At 47.1% G+C, this 20,776-nt stretch overlaps 1 protein-coding gene across 1 annotated transcript; it reads right to left on the bottom strand.

Moving 5' to 3' along the window:
* Positions 1–16,192: 16,192 nt before the first annotated feature.
* Positions 16,193–19,824, bottom strand: LOC136467364 (phenylalanine ammonia-lyase-like). Its single transcript, XM_066466047.1, has 2 exons — positions 19,326–19,824; positions 16,193–18,241 (listed from the first exon to the last, which is right to left on the bottom strand). Exons 1-2 carry the CDS (start codon positions 19,688–19,690, stop codon positions 16,492–16,494), a joined length of 2,115 nt encoding a protein of 704 aa, XP_066322144.1. The 5' UTR covers positions 19,691–19,824; the 3' UTR covers positions 16,193–16,491.
* Positions 19,825–20,776: the final 952 nt, after the last annotated feature.

Here is a 20,776-nt window from a genome sequence, read left to right on the forward strand (position 1 = left end):
CCGCGCCCGGAGCGCCGTCGCACGGTGAGGGCGCACGTGGCCCGGTCACCATGTCACTTCCCCGTCTTATCCATCACCGCAGCTATCCTTGGGGTAAGCTCCTATTTCTCTCACCCGATTCATTATACTCGTCGTAGCCCTAGTTCGTCGGAGAAGGCGCACTGCCATGGAGGTTTGCTCACCTATGTGGGCAGCACACTGGAGATCATCGTTTAGCTTCAAATCACTGCTCTAGGTTTCGTCTTGGCCCCGTGGTGCTCGTAGGGCGGGTGCTTCGCTCTGATGGCCGGTGAGGGCACGCTGTGATGGCAGGAGCCGCGCCGCTGTGCACGCGGGGGGGGGGGGGGGGTGTTGTAATACCTCGGTGTTAAGCATGCATTAACATTTTGCAAATCATGAGCATAATCATTATTATGCATTCATAAGCATGACATGAAATATAGAATTGAAACATACTAATGAAACATGTATGTTGCATAGTTTTGTTTTAATAGATTGGATGCTATGTTTGTTTTGCCATGTGTGTACCTTGGTTGATCACTTAGACCACTTAGAAGTAATTAGAATGCAATTTGGAGCAAAATGTATACTCAAAGTTTTCTCAAATTTTGCTTTTAACAATAATCTTCTAAAATAGGGTTTTTGATTTAAATTAACTTTAAATCTATAGTTCAAAATCTAATTGGGTTTTGACCTTACTCCTTTTGACAAAGTTGTAGAGAATAAATTTTAGAGCAACTTTTATTTTTGGGCCAAAGTTTGAAACTAATTGAAATTGCTCAAAATTTGCATTTGATGTAATAGGAATAGAAAATAAATTAAAAATTTTGATTTGCTTCTTACTGGGCCGCCCGCCCCGCTTCTGGCCCGCTCACGGAATCGGCCCGCAGCGCCGCATGCTTCGCCTAGGCTCAGCAGCCGCTTCGCCGGCCCAGGCCCACACCGTGCCGCTCATCGCGCGCGTGACGCGCCCGTGCTCCGACCGCGCCAGAACGCGCGAGCCGCGTGGCGGTCATGCGTCGGCGAGCTCGCCGCGTGGCACCATCGGCCTGCCCCGTTCCGATCGGACCCGCCCCGCCTTCAAGACCCCTATCCGAGCCTCCCTCTCCATTATCTTCTCCACGCCTCGCCCCGCTCTCGCGCTCATGGCGGAGCCGCAGCAAGCAGCAGCGTCGTCGCGCCATTCATCGGCGACGTGCTCCCCCATCCGTGCACCATTCATCGATTCTTCCCGCACATTGCTCCGCCTTGCCTTCCTCTTCATCATTGACCCACCTACGCCCGCTGGCGTCGAGGGTAAGGGTCGATTCGACCGTTTCTTCCACCGCCCGCCGTGGCCGAGCTCGCCGACGCTCGCGCTCACGCAGGCGACTTGCTCTACTCCCCCTTCTTCTCCTCCTTTCCCTCACGCTAGCGCCGCCTCGTCTTGGCGTAGCTATTGTGCTCCTTCTCGCATCTCGTCGTGGCCAGAGTCGGCGTTCCTGCCGCCTTGCCACTCCGCCGAGCCACCATGGGCGACGACGAGCTTGATCTTGAGCTTTTGTAGCCCCACCACTTGCACTGGCGCGTCCGCCTTGGCACGGTGGTCACGATGGTGGTGACCTCGTCGCCGGCAACCTCGCCGACAGCGAGATCTCACCGGTCAACCGCGAGCCCTGCTCGGGTTTGACTGACCGGTGGGGTCAATTGACCCGTTGGGTCCCGCCTGTCTGTCTCTCGAGAGCGGTTTTGGGTGTAGATCCGGGTGCATCTAGCAAATAGGGTCGGCTGGATTTTCGTTTTAAAAGAAAAAGATTTTCCAGAAAATGTTGTAAATGCTTCAAAAATCCATAGTTTGCTCATTTTAGCTCCAAATCGAGTGAGACCAATTTTGTTGTGTTTCTTAGAAGTAGATCTACAATATAAAAATGTTACATGTCAGTTTTGTGATACTTTTGTATAGGGTTTTATTTAATTCTTGTATTTGCTGTTATCTTAGAAAATGTCTAGTAACTAGAATAATTATCAGAAAAATATGGTTCTGGTTTTGTTAATCTCCTTTAGTGATGTACTTTGTAGGAAAAATATATGTCATGCATGTTCTGTAGAGAAATATTGATGTGTAGTTCAAGTGCCTTTAATTGATGATTTTTGTTATTTTGATAGAGAGCAAAAATTGTATAAAACATGTGTATGATAATTTTTGTGCAGTGATTGTTTACTGTGTAGAACATAGGAAAAATACCAAATCTGTTGTTTGACACTTTTCATAGTACAAAGTATTTTCATGCTTAATTATCAACCATAGCTTGTCATTTTTGTGTAGGCTATTTTACTTATCCAAATACCATGAAAATTTTATGGTAGTCTACTTAGAGTAGTACTATGCTACTATAATTTTCTCAGATTTTTATGAGCACCAGAAATATATGTTGCTGTTGTAGCCCTAGTTTAAAATGAAATAAAATAATCTTCTTTAATGCATATTTAGTTAATAATGTTTGCTTTGGTGTATCTTTGAAGCATCTTAGCTTGCTGCGGTGACTTGGCATGTTAGTACAGTGGTTGTAGTAGTAGTATAGTAGTACATGTTCTTGGATGATGTTGGCTACCTTGTATAAGAGCCTTACTTCTACTATGTCCAATAAAGTTAAACATGTTCATCTACATTCCATGCATCATGATCATTACATGTCATCTCTCTGATGCACCTATGCATGAGCACTTATACATCTGTATCATATAGGATCGTAGGAGGAGTTGCTAGTAGCAGTTCAGGAAGAGCAGATCAGGATAGATCCACAAGAAATCCAGGCACAACAGGTGCCAGAGGAAGAGGAGCAAGGAGAGGACTTGCCCGAGTGCATGGATCATCAACCTAGTTCATTCGAACGAGGCAAGCCCCGGAGCATTCTAAGTCTCCTACTTTATAAAAGAAATTCTTTCTATATATGAGTTTATATATTGTTGCATTAAGTTGTAGGAGTTGATTGAAACCGTTGATGCATTTATTACTATCCTTGCCTACCTTATTACCTTTTTACCCTGTTAGGTCAGGATCGAATAACTGCTTAGCCTTGCTTAGACCGGTAGCGATCGGTGATTTCCGGTCACCTACATTTATAGGTGGTTACTGGAAGAATGTAGCTATAGAAAGAATGATATACTGGAATTAACCATGTGTGATGGATAATTGGAGACCGGACGGAAAAGTTGGAGGCAACCAGACAGTGTTCTAGGGTGCTGTTAGTTTTCCGTCTGTGTCGATTAAGGACCGATCGTTGCTCGTCCCTCTTGTCATGTTTAACGTATGCCTCACATTTAGCTGGCCGAATAAAGTACCTTTCGACCGTGAAGCTAGTGACACTATTCGAGCCGGGATAAACTCAGATTGGCAGACTGGTGCTGAAGGGGGTATGACGGGGACACAAAGAGTGAGCCCAAGGTGCGTCCTGGCTGTCGGGCGGTCCCTGGGTAGTGCGGTCCATGACTGTTATCCCGCGGCTACTTGGAAAGTGTCATTAGTGATCTGTAGCTCACTTGATCGGTGAGTGTGGTTTGTGTGAGGAATAAATCACCAGCTGGTTAGGAATCGATTCGAATCGCCATCGCTCCTGAATAGTGAGCACTTGACTCGAGCTACATCATCGTAGTAATTATGATGGAACACTGATGGTTATCTGGATGGTATGGGATATGCTAAATCTAAGTTGGTAACTGGATGTTATTGGTTAATCAAGTGATTGCTATAGTATAGGTGCTTACCTAGATGGATAGGTCATAATAAAGATGATGCAAAGTACTTAAAATGGTTTCTTCATGACAACTTATGCTTTTTGCAAATGAGTCAGCTAGCCCACTAAAGAAAGCCTTGCATAATCCTTGGTGTCGCTATATTTTGGTTTAAGACGGATAAGTCTAGCTGAGTACCTTCTCGTACTCAGGGCGTTGTTCCCATTGTTGTTGCAGATGGTCAAATGTACTACGGCTATTGCATTAACTGCCTGTACCCGACGATGGGTGACAACTAGGACCAAGGGCAATGGTCACTCCGTATCTCTCATCTGATGCTTTTGTTGGAGATGACTACCTACTAGCACTGTATCTAAACCAAAAGTGTGTGTGTGGCTTTAAAACTATTTGCTTCCGCTATTTTAGTTTGAACTTGGGTTGTAATAACTTTATGTTCTAAACTCCGATGTATCCAACTATCATTGCGAACTTTATGTAACATGTGACGGTGATTGCTAAACTTGTACGATCTTGGTTTGTATGTCGATTGGTTTGAAATCCTTCATGGTTTCATGGACTACCAGGTTATACGGACTTAAGTTTGCTAAATTATCTGCTTCGGCGGAAGATTTCCTTACTTAATCTCGTATAATTGGTCGGTTCTGTTACAACTGGTATCAGAGCAAGGTTTAGCAGGTTATTGTTCCTGTGAGTATTTAAAACCAAAATTGTGTTTAAAACCGAGTTTTAAAACTTAATAGTGTGCTAGTGGTCATATCCTGTATACCCAGTTAAGGACTCTAGGTGGCTTATTTAAGTACTGACTTGGGGGTCTTTGCATCATATTTCTATTTCGTTGCTCATACGGCGTGCTATTGTACGAGTGCCATTCACTTGAGTGGTAATGTATGGATCCATTGCCTCTACGCCTCGGTAAGTGAGAGTTGTGAGAGCATGATCGGATACACTGCCGATCTAGGGAAGTGCTTATATGATGTTGGATTATTTACATGCCATACGCGTGTTTGTATGAAGGTATCAAATGTGTGGGAAATTCCATCCTGTGGTGATGATGTCGTTGATAGGACGATGGTTTGGGTAGTTGCTACCGTTGTACGCGTATCTGGGGATGCATGTAGAGTGAGTAGATTACTTTATTGCTTTCGTGCATATTTTTCATACTGTCAAGGTTTGGGCTGAAGTGGATCTTTTATAGGTACATAACAGCGCTATCGTGTAGTACGTATTAGCTACGTTTATGAGAGACCATTGTATGCCACCGTCTATGCCGCTAGCAATTGTAATTTTTCCTAAGTTTGTGAGAACGTACGGAACGTGCATGCATCATGTTGTTACATATCATTCATGGCATTGTTCCTCCCCTTATAAGTTGATTACCTCATTTTTATAAAAATGACAACTTAACCTTGTTCTCACGTGAGTAATAAAACAAAATTTGCTACAGATGGCACACACAAAGCAGACCGCTCGCAAGTCCACCAGAGGCAGAGCTCTCCACCATCAGCTTGCTCCACGTACCCGTTAGCACCACATGTTTCTTGGAGAGTTTGGGATGCCTACACTCTTGTGGAGAGTGCTCAGCTATGTAGGCTATCCTGATGGAATGGAGCCCCGCTATTTCTGGACAAATGAGCAATTAGGGGAAGGTCTCTTGGTTACTGTGGAGGCCGTTGTTCATCCCCAAGGTGATGGTTCTGAGTGGACTGGTTGGCATTATGAGTCAACTGGTAGGACCGCTGAAGAAGTAGCTGACAGGGCAGCCTTTGGGATATTGAGGGATATCATGGATCATTTTCCTCAGGAGTTGGCAGCCGCTATAGTTAGAGTCTTTCCGAGAGGCAACCCCTCCACTGACTCGTGGCAGCAAGCAAGAGGAAGATCTCTGGAGATTGGTGTAGCAGAAGGACAGAACAGTGATAACCCTGCTATGAGCGCCATGTTCACAGTGATGAAGGCTTTCGATGGAGTAGAAGGTAGCCTGAGACGTGTGTCTGGTGCTCTTGGTCAGGCCCGCGATGACCGACGTCAGCGTCAGAGGGATCACGATGCCAAGATTGAGAGGCTCAATGCAGAGATGGCTCAGTTGACTCATCAGAGGGATCAGGCGACCCAGAGGACTGGAGTCTATGAGGGAGATGTACGTGCACTGAGAGAGCAGGTTGAGCGTCTAACCACCACCAATAGGAACGCTGAGCGCATGTTGATCCATGTGCTCCACCAGAGGAATGAAGCCTGGTCTGTAGAAGATGTTCTGAGAGCTCGACAGGTTGAGCTAGAGCAGTAGCTGGCCAATGCAGAATCAGTACCAAGCGTGTGTGCACCACACCACCATTGATGACATCCCAAAAGGAGAGCCCGTGACAACTGGTATGTTTTCTATCAACAATCATCCTGCAGTCATTTTGTTTGATTCTGAATCATCTTATTCATTCATAAGTCAAGCATTTGCAAGAAAGTATGAGCAAAAGATAGTTGAATTGGAATGTGCTTATCGGATAAGTTTAGCTGGGGCTAATCTGTTAACTAATTAGATAATCTAGGGGGTAACCCTGAGTATAGTAGACAGGCAGTATAAGCTTAACTTGATAGTTATGCCAGGGCTAGTTCTGGATGTGATTATGGGAATGAACTGGATGAATAAGATGGGAGTAGTAATTGATGTTGGAGGAAGAAGCATTTCTCTCAAGGAACCTGTTGGAGAAGGTACATTTCAAGTAACCTTACCTCAGAGAATAGATCTGGCCAGTACCACTTGTGCAGTCCAAACTACTCCTCTAGCCAAGATTCTAGTAGTGTGCAAGTTTCTGAACGTGTTTCTAGATGAGTTACCTGATCTTCCACCGGATAGAGATGTTGAGTTTGCCATTGAGTTAATCCCTGGAACACCACCGATCTCAAGAAGGCCTTATCGGATGCCTCCAAATGAATTAGCCGAGTTGAAGAAACAACTCCAAGATCTGTTGACTAAGGGTTTAATTTGTCTAAGTTCACCGGAATGGGGATGTCCCGCACTGTTCGTGAAGAAGAAGAAGGATAACTCCTTATGGATGTGCATGGACTACCGGCCACTGAATGCAGTGACAATTAAAAACAAGTATCCTCTACCTCGGATTAATATCTTGTTTGATCAATTGTCAAAAGCCAAGGTGTTCTCCAAGATAGATTTGAGATCAGGGTACCATCAGATCAAAATTAGACCACAAGATATACCCAAGACCACGTTCTCCACCAGATATGGTTTATATGAGTATCTTGTCATGTCCTTTGGTTTGACCAATGCTCCTACATACTTTATGTATCTGATGAATTCGGTCTTTATGCCAGAGTTGGATAAGTTTGTGATTGTGTTCATTGATGACATTCTAGTATACTCAGAGAACGAATAGGATCATGCAGAGCATCTTCATAAAGGTTTGGATACTAGCTTGGTTCGTAGTACAGCTTACCACCCATAGATAGATGGGCAGACAGAGCGAGTTAATGCTGTTCTTGAAGATATGCTTAGAGCTTGTGTGTTATCGTCTAGGGGTTCATGGGAATCATGGTTACCTTTGGCAGAGTTTGCTTACAACAACAGTTACCAAGAGAGTATCAAGATGGCTCTATTTGAAGCATTGTATGGCAGGAAATGTAGGACACCGTTGAATTGGGTTGAGCCTGGAGAGAGAAGGTTTTATGGAATCGATTTTGTTGACGAGGCTGAGAAAAAGGTCCGTATTATCCAACAAAACATGAAAGCGGCACAGTCACGCCAGAAGAGTTATGCAGATAAGAGAAGGAGACCACTAGAATTTCAAGTTGGTGACTATGTCTATTTGAAAGTTACCCCAATGAAGAAGAAACAGTTTGGAATCAAGAAGAAACTTGCTGCTAGGTTTGTAGGACCGTACAAGATCATAGAGAAGAAGGGTCCCGTGGCTTATAAGTTACAGTTACCAGAAGCGATGAGTTCGATCTTTCCAGTCTTCCATGTATCCCAGTTGAAGAAGTGCTTGCGTGTTCCGGAAGAGAGAATAGGGAATTCGGATCAAATCAGACTTGGAATACCATGAGCAACCGGTTCGAGTTTTGGACACTAAGGACCGAGTCACTCGGAATAAAGTGGTGAGAACATATAAGATACAGTGGAGTCATCACGATGATGGTAATGCGACGTGGGAAACAGGAGAATATCTGCAAAACGCTTATAAGGATTTTTATAACAAATGGTTCGTAACTCAAAATCTTGGGACGAGATTCTTATAAGGGGGAGGGCTGTAACACCTCGGTGTTAAGCATGCATTAATATTTTGCAAATCATGAGCATAATCATTATTATGCATTCATGATCATGATATGAAATATAGAATTGAAACATACTAATGAAACATGTATGTTGCATAGTTTTGTTTTAATAGATTGGATGCTATGTTTGTTTTGCCATGTGTGTACCTTGGTTGATCACTTAGACCACTTAGAAGTAATTAGAATGCAATTTGGAGCAAAATGTATACTCAAAGTTTTCTCAAATTTTGCTTTTAACAATAATCTTCTAAAATAGGGTTTTTTATTTAAATTAACTTTAAATCTATAGTTCAAAATCTAATTGGGTTTTGACCTTACTCCTTTTGACAAAGTTGTAGAGAATAAATTTTAGAGCAACTTTTATTTTTGGGCCAAAGTTTGAAACTGATTGAAATTGCTCAAAATTTGCATTTGAATGTAATAGGAATAGAAAATAATTTGAAAAATTCGATTTGCTTCTTACTGGGCCGCCCGCCCCGCTTCTGGCCCGCTCACGGAATCGGCCCGCAGCGCTGCGTGCTTCGCCCTGGCCCAGCAACCGCTTCGCCGGCCCAGGCCCACGCCGTGCCGCTCCCGTGCGCGTGACGCGCCCCCGCTTCGACCGCGCGAGCCGCGTGGCGGCCATGCGCCGGCGAGCTCACCGCGCGGCACCACCGGCCTGCCCCGTTCCAACCGGCCCCACCCCGCCATCAAGACCCCTGTCTAAGCCTCCCTCTCCATTCTCTTTTCCACGCCTCGCCCCGCTCTCGTGCTCACGACGGAGCCGCAGCAAGCAGCAGCGCTGCCGCGCCATTCGCCGGCGACATGCTCCCCCATCCGTGCACCATTCTTCGATTCTTCCCGCACATTGCTCCACCTTGCCTTCCTCTTCATCGTCGACCCACCTGCGCCCGCTGGCGTCGAGGGTAAGGGTCGATTCGACCGCTTCTTCCACCACCCGCCGTGGCTGAGCTCGCCGACGCTCGCGCCCACGTAGGCGACTTGCTCTGCTCCCCCTTCTTCTCCTCCTTTCCCTCGCGCTAGCGCCGCCTCGTCTTGGCGTAGCTATTGCGTCCCTTCTCGCATCTCGCCATGGCCAGAGTCGGCATTCCTGCCGCCTTGCTTCGCCGCCGAGCCACCATGGGCGACGGCGAGCTCGATTTTGAGCTTCTCTGGCCCCGTCGCTTGCACTGCCGCATCCGCCTTGGCACGGTGGTCACGATGGTGGTGACCTCGTCGCCGGCAACCTCGCCGACAACGAGATCTCGCCGGTCAACCGCGAGCCCTGCTTGGGTTTGACTGACCGGTGGGGTCAATTGACCCGCTGGGTCCCGCCTATCTGTCTCTCGGGAGCGGTTTTGGTTGTAGATCCAGGTGCATCTAGCAAATAGGGTCGGCTGGATTTTCGTTTTAAAAGAAAAAGATTTCCAGAAAATGTTGTAAAGGCTTCAAAAATCCATAGTTTGCTCATTTTAGCTCCAAATCGAGTGAGACCAATTTTGTTGTGTTTCTTAGAAGTAGATATACAATATAAAAATGTTGCATGTCAGTTTTGTGATACTTTTGTATAGGGTTTTATTTAATTCTTGTATTTGCTGTTATCTTAGAAAATGCCTAGTAAATAGAATAATTATCAGAAAAATATGGTTCTAGTTTTGTTAATCTCCTTTAGTGATGTACTTTGTAGGAAAAATATATGTCATGCATGTTCTATAGAGAAATATTGATGTGTAGTTCAAGTGCCTTTAATTGATGATTTTTGTTATTTTGATAGAGAGCAAAAATTGTATAAAACATGTGTATGATAATTTTTGTGTAGTGATTGTTTACTGTGTAGAACATAGGAAAAATACCAAATCTGTTGTTTGACACTTTTCATAGTACAAAGTATTTTCATGCTTAATTATCAACCATAGCTTATCATTTTTGTGTAGGCTATTTTACTTATCCAAATGCCATGAAAATTTTATGGTAGTCTACTTAGAGTAGTACTATGCTACTATAATTTTCTCAGATTTTTATGAGCACCAGAAATATATGTTGCTGTTGTAGCCCTAGTTTAAAATGAAATAAAATAATCTTCTTTAATGCATGTTTAGTTAATAATGTTTGCTTTGGTGTATCTTTGAAGCATCTTAGCTTGCTGTGGTGACTTGGCATGTTAGTACAGTGGTTGTAGTAGTAGTATAGTAGTACATGTTCTTGGATGATGTTGGCTACCTTGTAGAAGAGCCTTACTTCTACTATATCCAATAAAGTTAAACATATTCATCTACATTCCATGCATCATGACCATTACATGTCATCTCTCCAATGCACCTATGCATGAGCACTTATACATCTGCATCATACAATATCACAGGAGGAGTTGCTAGTAGCAGTTCAGGAAGAGCAGACCGGGACAGATCCACAAGAAATCCAAGCACAGGAAGTGTTAGAGGAAGAGGAGCAAGGAGAGGACTTACCCGAGTGCATGGATCATCAACCTAGTTCGTTCGAACGAGGCAAGAAATACTGAACTGGCAGTTCGCTAGTAGTCAAACCATAAACATAAGCGCACGTACATGTTGTATACGTACAATCCATAATTCTTTTGACCGTCTGTTCCATAAGGAAAAGATTATTCAAAATTCTCCTGAATTAAATGGGAATTTATTGACTTTGGCGCCACGTGGTCAGAAAAATCCTGCACATGGATGCACGGCACAACTGCACATGCTTCTCTTCGGCCTGCACTTTTTGTTCTTCGGATTCAAGAACACAAACCGGGTGTCGCCTTACCGCCGAGATTATTAGCTCCCCCGGAAGTGCACGGCTTCTCTGCACGTTCCATCCACTAGCGACTCTCACGTATGAATCCGGAGAGAGAAATATAATCACATGCCTAGACTACTTTGACAGGCCGATTACTTTGTCTGTTGCACATGATTGACTTTTTAGATAATGGAAAGAGTATTCGCTTTCATCCTCAATGAAGGGGGTCAGACCAACTTATTATAACTTACTTAACAACTCTGGATAAACAAAGTTTTTTAAGAAAAACAACTCAAAATCCAATTCTAAACAAAGAAGGCCATCCATAGGATGTAAAAAGACTTATTGCTGCGGTCTCTAAAGTTCGACAAGCCTCCACCATGAGCGCTAGTTGAACCTCACATTGTTGTAATTTGAGCCCAGAACCGAAGCCAATGGGTCCCCCGAATAGCACCTGCAAAAGAGAATTGGGTCGACAATTGTCAAAAATGACTTTGTTCCTTGTTATTCAGATTTTTTTATGAAACCCTTGTTATCCAGATTGACCATAAAATGACCGCTGCACCAATCAGTAAGAGTGATCGAAAATTCTTATCTTTTCAAGACTACCATTCATTAAACAAGTTATGCGCATTTCAAGGTGGCTTAATTTCTAACACCATATGGACTGCTCTCCATAAAAACATGGCATATGTGAGCAATCAAAGAAGAGATCAGTACTACATAAATCTTATTGCAGGCGGGCATTTTGGATTAACGGAGGCGAGCAAAGCTTCCGCCTCCGCCAAAATGTCTACGTTAATGTGGCTTTACGAAGGCGGGCGCTCCAATAACACCATTGACGTAGGGGGTCGCCTGCATTAATAACCATTAATAGAGGCGATCCTTTTTAATATGTCTGTTTTAATTGAGGCGATTCTTTTTAATATGTCCGCCTCTGCTAATCATTTTCCATTTTTTAAAAAATAGCTCACCATTTTATTTGAATTTGAATTTGTCTGTTTTTGCGATATAACCCTCCCGCCTCAGATAGTGGATTAACGGAGGCGGTCGTCTTGTATTAATGGTGCATTAATGGAGGTGGACTCCTTACGTTGGCTGCCTCTGTTAATGATCAACGTAGGCGGGCGCTCGGCCATGGGCCCTACCACGGATTAACGGAGGCGGCCGCCCACTGTGCCCGCCTATGTTAATAAAAGGGTAGTGCCTCACGAAATCATTGTGTAGTAGTGGATGTTGGATGGTTTAGGTTTGCTACAAAAACAATAGGACCTATCTCCATTCCAATTCCTCTTTGCCAAGTTATCCTTAGTGAGAATAACCCCATCTTTTAAAGAACAAGATAAAGATTTTAATCTTCAAAGGGATCTTAAGTCGCCAAACTACTTGTGATACTTTTAAGACATTACTGATTAGTAAGCTTTACATCTGAGTTAACTGTGAATAAACTCGTTTTATGCAAACTCCAAACAAAACTATATCAATACCTTGTTGCAGGTTAATATTGGCCATCCTTGCTACTAGAGGTGGTTCCATTCTAGTAGCTTGTTTCCCACTGATGCCCTTCTAAACTCAACATTAAGTGGAACTAGGCTTAATACGTCTGCAACCTTTGCAATGTTGAATAAAGTTGGGTATTGGGATTAGTGGTTGGTTCCCTAACCAGGCATCTTCCTAGGACCTGATTTGGTTACCATCCTTTAATCTCAAAGTTCCCAAACTCAAGAAAGTTTCTTTTACACTCATGAGACTCCATAAATGAGAGTCTCCAGATTTTGTCTGTACCTGTGACAAAGTCTTATCTTTAATATATTTGTTCCTCAATAAGTCCTGCCGTATACCATGTTCATTGCTTAATTTAAACAGCCATTTGCTCAAGAGACACTTATTTTGTAAATCCAGATTCATAATCCATAACCCCCTTGTTCTTTGGATTGGCATAAAAGAGGCCATCGAACTAGGCTATTTTTTGTGATTGACATTTTGCTAATTTTTTTGATCTGTAATAATCTATCTTCTTTAAGACACCTCTACGAATTTCAAATAAAGAAAGCATAAACATCGGAAGGCTTGACAACACTGAATTAATCAGTACCAGTCTACCTCCAATTGATAAATGCTTGCCTTTCCAACTGCTGAGTCTTTTCTTATTCGTTCTTCCACTTTCTTCCGGTCTTTGTTATTTAGTATTCGGTAAATCATTGGGATACCAAGGTATCAGAAAGGATAGTGCCTAACTTCAAGCCAAAAGGATGTGAATAAGCTACTTCGCTGTTATTTGCCTCAGCAAAACAAAAAAATTCACTCTTGTGAAAATTAATTTTAAGACCTGATAATTGTCGAAAAGTGCAAAGAAGTAACTTCGAGTTCTTTGCCTGTTCAATATCATGATCTAAGAATAGCACTGTGTCATCCGCATACTGCAAGATAGACAACCCGCCATCAACCAAATGTGGCACTACCCCTTTTATTTGTCAATCCTCTTTGGCTCTAGCAATAATAATAGCCAACATGTCTACCACCATATTAAATAATATCGGGGACAATGGATCGCCTTGCCGAAGGCCTTTTCGTGTTTGGAAGGGCCCATTTGGTCATTAACCTTAATTCCCACATTGCCACCTTGTACAAAAGATTGGATCCAACTACACCATTTTTGGAAAAAAAAACTTTCATTCGAAGGGTCTGATGTGGAAATGTCCAATTGACGTTGTCATAGGCCTTTTTGAAATCAATCTTAAAAATAACCCTGCTCATCTTTTTCCTATGGGACTCACGTAAAGTTTCATGTAGAACTACAACACCTTCCATTATATTTCTCCCTAGAAGGAAAGCAGTTTGTGAAGGATGAATAACATTTTAGGCTACTAAAGCCATCTTATTAGTGGCCATTCTGGTGAAATTTTTAAAACTAACATTCAACAAATAGATCAGTGTGTATTGTTGGATTTGTTTAGCACCGGTACTTTTAGGTAGTAAGATTATTGTCCCAAAATTTAATCTTTGAAGTGGAAGGTCACCTTTATGGAATTCCTCGAATATCGCCGTCAAATCCCCTTTTATGGTATTCTAGAAAGCCTGATAAAATTCTAGAGGGAATCCATCAGGCCCTAGGGCCGAATTATGTTTCATTTGAAAAATGGCATCCTTTACCTCGTCTTCTGAGAATCTTTGTGTGAGAATTTCATTTTCAACTTCTGTGACTTGGGGGATGGCATCTATGCGAGTCTCGTCCATTGTTACAAAAGAGGGTTCAGGAGAGCTAAAGAAATTCTTATAGTATTTGGTGATAAACTTTTTTAGACAAGCATCACCACTGATAATACCCTCCTCTGGTTCCAATTGGAAAAGACGAGTTTTCCTATGCTTCCCATTAGCCACTAATTGGAAATATTTAGTATTTGCATCTCCTTCCAATAGATTTCTGACCTTTGCCCTTTGGCACCATTTTATTTCTTCCTCCCTTAGAAGTTGGGCTAGTTTTTCATTTAAAGTATGCTTTAGATTTAACTCGTCATCGTTGAGCTGTGATAACTGAGCTTTCTTATCCAGCCCATCTAGTTTATCAAGCAGCTGTTGTTTCTCTTTCTTGTAAGCACCGCGAGTATTTTTGGCCCAGCCCCTTAAGTATTGGCGAAGACGTCTAATCTTAGCCCGCCAACGGTCTAAGGGAGTTTGACCTTCATGCACAAACCTCTTTAACCATATCTGATTAACTAGTACGTACACTACTATTTGTGTTACTTTCTGAAGCGTCCAAACGAATCAGTTTGTAGCTAGTCAGAGTATTATCATTGTATATGTCGATGAAGCCAAGTTGGCTCGGCAACATTGACCGTCAGGCAGCAGGATGCTGTTGGTGGCATGCAGCCTGAGTTAGCTCACTGACCAGACCACTTCTTGTAGAGTCGTAGTAATACACCCGCACGCAATGGACGAAGCTGGCCGGGGTTGGTAGGTAGGTAGGCTTCGTGGTTTACAGTTGTGTTGCTTTCCCAGAGTGTTTCGTGCAGAGTAGAATCAAGTTCGTGGCCTGAGCTGAACGGACGTATGCAGAAGACAAACGAACACGGACGGTTCACTTTCACTCCCATGCTCATCAGATTTGCTCGTGATGCAATGCAACCTCGCATCCTGGGCCGTGGTAGGTAAGAGGAAAGCTTCCGATCTGTGTTAGGTAGCCTTCTCATCTGCTCTAGTTTTGTGGCCTTTAGTTATTGGCTTCAGAAAGGTACTTGTTCCCGCAGCGGAGCCCACTGTTCGCTTTGCTCTGAAAGTAACGTTGGTTAATTTATTATAAAAAAAAATATTATTCGTTGATTGAAAAAGTACGATGAACAGTACGTAACAGACCACCGGGACCGTTAGTACTTTAGTGCAGTATACTACACTCCATATCAGACACAGTGCCATTTCTGGCTTAGTTTATGCCTGAGAAAGCTACAATTGTTCTGCAACGCCAAATAGACGGATTGCGGCACACACTGCCAGTAAGCATCTCAGATATATATAAACAAAACAGCAACCTAACTGAAATATAATTTCACGCGAGGCTCAGAGAGAGTAGTAGCACACTTGCCCCTCATGTCGCACGCATCATTTTAGTGTGCCCACTGACAACTCCACAGCACCGTCCACCACACAGTAGCAGTGATGGGAAGAACAGGGGAGGACATCATTTTGCCGGTGAAGTTGCTGGCTGCCTTTCGTCACAAGTTCACAACCCAAGAGCGATTTGGACGTTGCCCTTGCCCTAGCACAGTAGTGCTGCTGGCCAACTGCAATCCTTTCTTGATCACTCTTTGTCCCAGGCGGTAGGTAGGAGTGGCGTGGCGACGGGCAAAGCAAAATCTGCCGTGCGTTCTGCTCCCCCAGGTCCCCCACCATGAGGTAAGCCACCATCACCCATCAGCACAACGGTAAGCGGCTTATTTAAGCAGGGGCCTTTTGTGTTAGGCCTCAGTTTAAATTCAGTACGTAAAGTTTTGTAATGTCATCTAGGAGGTGTTGTATGGGGTATTCGGATATTAATAAAAAACGAATTATAGAATCCGTCGGTAATCCACGAGATAAATTTATTAAGCCTAATTAATCCATCATTAGCACATGTGTTACTGTAGCACCCATCGTCAAATCATGGACTAGTTAGCGTTAAAAGATTCGTCTCGCAAATTAGTCGCAAACTATATAATTAGTTATTTTTTAGTCTATATTTAATACTCTATGCATGTGTTCAAATATTCAATAGAACCGGGAGTAAACTTTAGGGGAGAGAGTAAGCAAGGCCTTAGTGTTTTTTTTTTTTTTGGAACAGTGACATCCAACTCCCCCTGAATTAGCAAAATGGGGCTCCTCTCGGACTGGTAGTGATGATCAACTGGCTGGCACTAGCGCAGAATCCGCAAGATGAGACAGGAGCAGAGCATTGTATAGGATAGGATGCTTAGAAGAAGGAATTGAGCACGTAAGATTTACTTCACCCCAAAATACAACAGTATAGTAGGATCTTAGAAAACGCTGCCCGCCGTGGCATGCACATGGCAGGGCAGCTACACAAAGAAGAAAGAACAACGCCACACACGCACACATATGGATCGATCAATACAACCAAAAGTCAACGACGAAGAACGACGACGGCACGATCTGGACATACACGTGTACAAGTTTTATTTTTTATGTATTTTCCTCCTCATCTTCTTCTCCTCCTGCTCCTCCGGCGGCCATGCACGGATGCATGCGTCTTTAGTTGACGACGTTGATGGGCAGCGGCTTGCCGTCCCACTCCTTGAGGCACTCCAGCATGGGGGCGACGAGCTTGCCCTGGCTGAGGCCGTTGAACACCTTGGTGCACTCCTCGCCGGGGGACTTGAGCTTCTCGCCCGTCAGGAACACGCAGCCGAGCTCCTCGCGGACGAAGCGGTACAGCGGGAACGACCGGCTGTCCGTGATCCGGTTCGCCAGGGGGGCGGTGCCCTCGGCCACGGCGACGCGGGCGGCCTCCACCTCCCGGGGCAGCACCGCGCGGAGCTCCTCCTCGAACTTGGTGATCTTGGAGAACACGGAGGGCTCCCGCTCCGCGTCGCCGCTGCTGAGGGCGTGGTCCACCAGCACGGCGCGCAGCTTCTGCATCAGCGGCAGGCTGGCGCTGGCCGGGTCCTCCGCGTACGTGAACACGCCCTCGCGGTCGATGGCGGTGATGAGCTCCTTCTCGCTGAACCGCGCGCTGGAGAGGTCGCCAGAGGGGTTCATGGTCAGCACCTTCTTCGCCACCTGGGTCACCGTGTTCTTCACCGACGTCTTGATGTTCTCCTCGAGGTGGCGCAGGTCGATGGCCTGGCACAGCGCCACGATGTAGGTGGACGACATGAGCTTCAGGATGTCGATGGCCTCCGCGGTCTTCCTGGCGGAGACGAGGCCCAGGGAGTTGACGTCCTGGTTGTGCTGCTCCGCGCTCTGGACGTGGTTGGTGATGGGGTTGCCCAGGTACTGGAGCTCAGAGCAGTAGGAGGCCATGGCGATCTCCGTGCCCTTAAAGCCGTAGTCCAGGCTGGGGTTGCGGCTGCCGGCCAGGTTGGAGGTGAGCCCGTTGTTGTAGAACTCGTTGACGAGCTCGGAGAACTGCGCGAACATGAGCTTGCCGATGTTGGCGATGGCGAGGCGGGCGTTGTCCATGGACACGCCGATGGGCGTGCCCTGGAAGTTGCCGCCGTGCAGCGCCTTGCCGCGGTGGACGTCGATGACCGGGTTGTCGTTGACGGAGTTGACCTCGCGCTCGATGGACTTGGTGGCGGCGCGGATGACCTCGATCTGGGGGCCCAGCCACTGCGGCGACGTGCGGAGCGCGTACCTGTCCTGCTTGGGCTTGAGCAGCGGGTCCAGCTCGTTCACCTTCTTGGCCTGCTTCATGAAGGCGCTGCCGTCCAGGATGTGCTCCATGATGGCGGCGGCCTCGATGGACCCCGGGTGGTGCTTGAGCTTGTGGGTGAGGTGGTCGGTGTACTCGGGCTTGCCGTTCATGACCTCGCAGAAGACGGCGGACAGGACCTCGGACAGGACGGCGAGGACGTTGGCGTCGTACATCACGGTGGCCGCGAGCGCGGAGCCCACGGAGGTGCCGTTGACGATGGCGAGACCTTCCTTGGGGTTGAGCTTGAAGAAGCCGCCCTCGATGCCGGCGATCTTGAACGCCTCTCCGGCGTCCACCTTCCTCCCGTCGACGGTGGTGGCCTGCGCGTTGGGGCGGCCCGTGATGAGGCCGGCGATGTAGGAGAGCGGGACCAGGTCGCCCGACGCGGTGATGGTGCCCCGGAGCGGCAGGCACGGGCTGACCCCGGTGTTGAGCAGCTTGGTGATGGCCTCCAGGATCTCGAAGCGGATGCCGGAGTAGCCCTGGAGGAGGGTGTTGATGCGCACCAGCATCGCCGCGCGGACGACCTCCGACGGCAGCGTGTGGCCATCGTTGCCGGTGCCGAAGATTCCGGCGTTGAGATGCCTGCAGGGGAGCGCACATGGGTCAGTCTGACAGCACCGATAGAATTCGTTACTGAACTGCCAAGTTGCAGCCTGCTGACGGTACCAGACATGCTACTAGTAATAATTTGTGAAAGTTGAAAACAAAAGAGTCAGGGCTGAACACGGCCTGACAGTAGTTTTAAAATTTTGGGTTCGGTGTGTGTACACAATGCGCCTGGTGCAGAGTGTACAAGGTCCACATGTCAACTTGTTTCATGTCCAAAAATTTGAAAAACAAAACAAGTTTGGATCTAGTACGTGTTTTTTGAGTATTACATTCAGATACAAGACTGTATACACTTTTGTTGTCATGTCACATGTGCATATATAATACTTTTGTACCCTTTTCATGTCACATCTATGTATCCTTCCATAGTTTCCATAGAAGAATCCCAAGCTCCGACGTTTCCCCGTGACCCGTCCCACATGACATGACTACAAACCTCGGCCGGATCTCCAGGCTCCCTGCTGACTTGTCAGACGCCGCCGGCGGCCGGCCTGCAGCTGCAGGCGAGGAGGGAAGCCGTTTTTCCAGCACCGTTCCATGGTCATGCCATCCGGCAGAGCCGTGCCCGGCGGCGCATGACCGGTTCGCATGTGAGCGGCGTGCATGCGCCCCGTAACTTCCTTCCTTCTAGACTAGTTCATGGCGAGGAGGGAAGACTGTTGTGTGTTGGTGGGTGGGTGGGTGAGTGAGGGTTGCACTGATCTGCTCCCGTTTTTGCCTTCCGTTTGCTGGCTGCAGCCTCGTGATTCTCAGGAGGCAAAAGCACAGCACCGATGCACTGTGACTCCGTGACGCAAAGAATCCTACGTCTATACGTAATGGAGTACTTTATTTAACTGGCGTGTGGGCCCCAGTTGATGAGGCAGTGACCCAGTCAGACCCAGGCTCCCGACGCATGCAAGGGGCTAGCCGGGACCAGATCACCAGCAATTAACAGATCTGATCTAGTACCACTATGGCTAATTACACGGCAACAAAACCATACTATATGTGTACAGGAGCAATGAATGATGATGCCGGAGGGGAGACGGTCGATCCGGTTGGTGGTGGTGGTTACCTGAGCAGCTCGACCTGGAGCGCGGGCCCGTCCTTGGTGCGGCGGTGGGAGGTGCCGCCGAACCCGGTGGTGACGCCGTAGATGTCGCCGCCGTGCGCGATGCAGTCGAGGATCCACTCGCTGCTGGCCTTGACGCGGGGGCGGGCGTCCTCGTCGAGCTCGACGGCGACGCCCGACGCGTCCTTGGCGGCTGCGACGGCGGCCACCTGGCCGACGCGGAGCGTGGAGCCCTCGATCTTCACCACGGGCTGCCGGGCCTGCGCCACCATGCGCTTCACCTCGTCCAGGTGGCTCCCCGCCAGCTCCGCCGCCGCCGCGCCCCAGTTCAGCGGGTCGCTCTCCACGATGGCGCCGTTGCCCGCCATTGCTGTGTTGTGCTGTGCTGTGGTTGGGGCCGGCGGGCGCGCGGAGGGGGCAGGAGGAGGGAGGTGGACTGCTGGAGGGTGGAGGAGAAGAAGAGCCGGAGGAGTGGGCTGCTCTTCTTGGAGGGAAACGGCGGGGGAGGCCGCGCTTAAATAGGTGGCCGGGGCCGGGGCTGGGCACGACGGGTGGGCGGAGTGAGGTGAGCACAGCAGGTCGCTGCTCTGTAGTGGGATGGTTGGTGAACGATGGGGTGGATCTCAAAGCAAAGAGACTTTCTGATTTTTTTGTTTCGATATTATATTAATTGCCCTTTTAATAGGTTTTTAATTTCTATTTAATTGCCTTCCTCTATCCTCTGCTACCTACTACGACTCCTCACTAGTCCTCAACTAGTGATCTCTCTCTCTCGAGAGGAGCTTCAACTTGAGAGAGAAAGAGGTACGGATCGGGGCGGAGGGTGGAGGATGCTGGACAAACAAACGCCACCAACCCTGAAAACGAAAACCGGGCTACTCACCCAGTGGAAACCGCGGTGGTTGGCGGGGGCAATTATTGCGTGTGCCATTCGTAAGAAAAATCACCCGGTTCCAGTTCGGGTTCGGGCGCACCACTTCCCCCTTCCTCTTTCGGCCTCGTCTGGTTGAAAAACACCGTTTTGGCTGAATTGTTGTAAGTGAAAAATACTGTTCTAGCTGAAAAACAAGCCGAACAAGCTGAATATGGGGTAAGCCGAACGGGGCCTTCGTTCCGTGGGCGGCTCGGCCTCAGGCCTCGAAATGTCAACGGTGAATTTTCCGTCGGGGGTTACTGCTCCATCCCCGTCATCGCGGGGGCAAATTTCCCCCGTCCCCATCCCCGAGAAGGCTCGCGGGGAGCACTTCTTCCCCATCCGATTTAATCCCCGCGGGGATCCCCATCCCCACATCCCTTTTGAGCAGCGTGCGGCGCGGTGCGGGCGCGAAGCGGCGTCGGATGTGGGGGAGAGGGAGAGACGCCACTGTGGGGGAGAGGGAGAGGCGCCGCTAGGGCTTGCTTGCGACGCCGTCGCGGGGTCGTCGATGTCGGGTCGGTTGGCGGCTTCGAGCGGG

The sequence above is a fragment of the Miscanthus floridulus genome, chromosome 7, assembly GCF_019320115.1.
Source record: "Miscanthus floridulus cultivar M001 chromosome 7, ASM1932011v1, whole genome shotgun sequence".
NCBI classification, from domain to species: Eukaryota; Viridiplantae; Streptophyta; class Magnoliopsida; order Poales; family Poaceae; genus Miscanthus; species Miscanthus floridulus.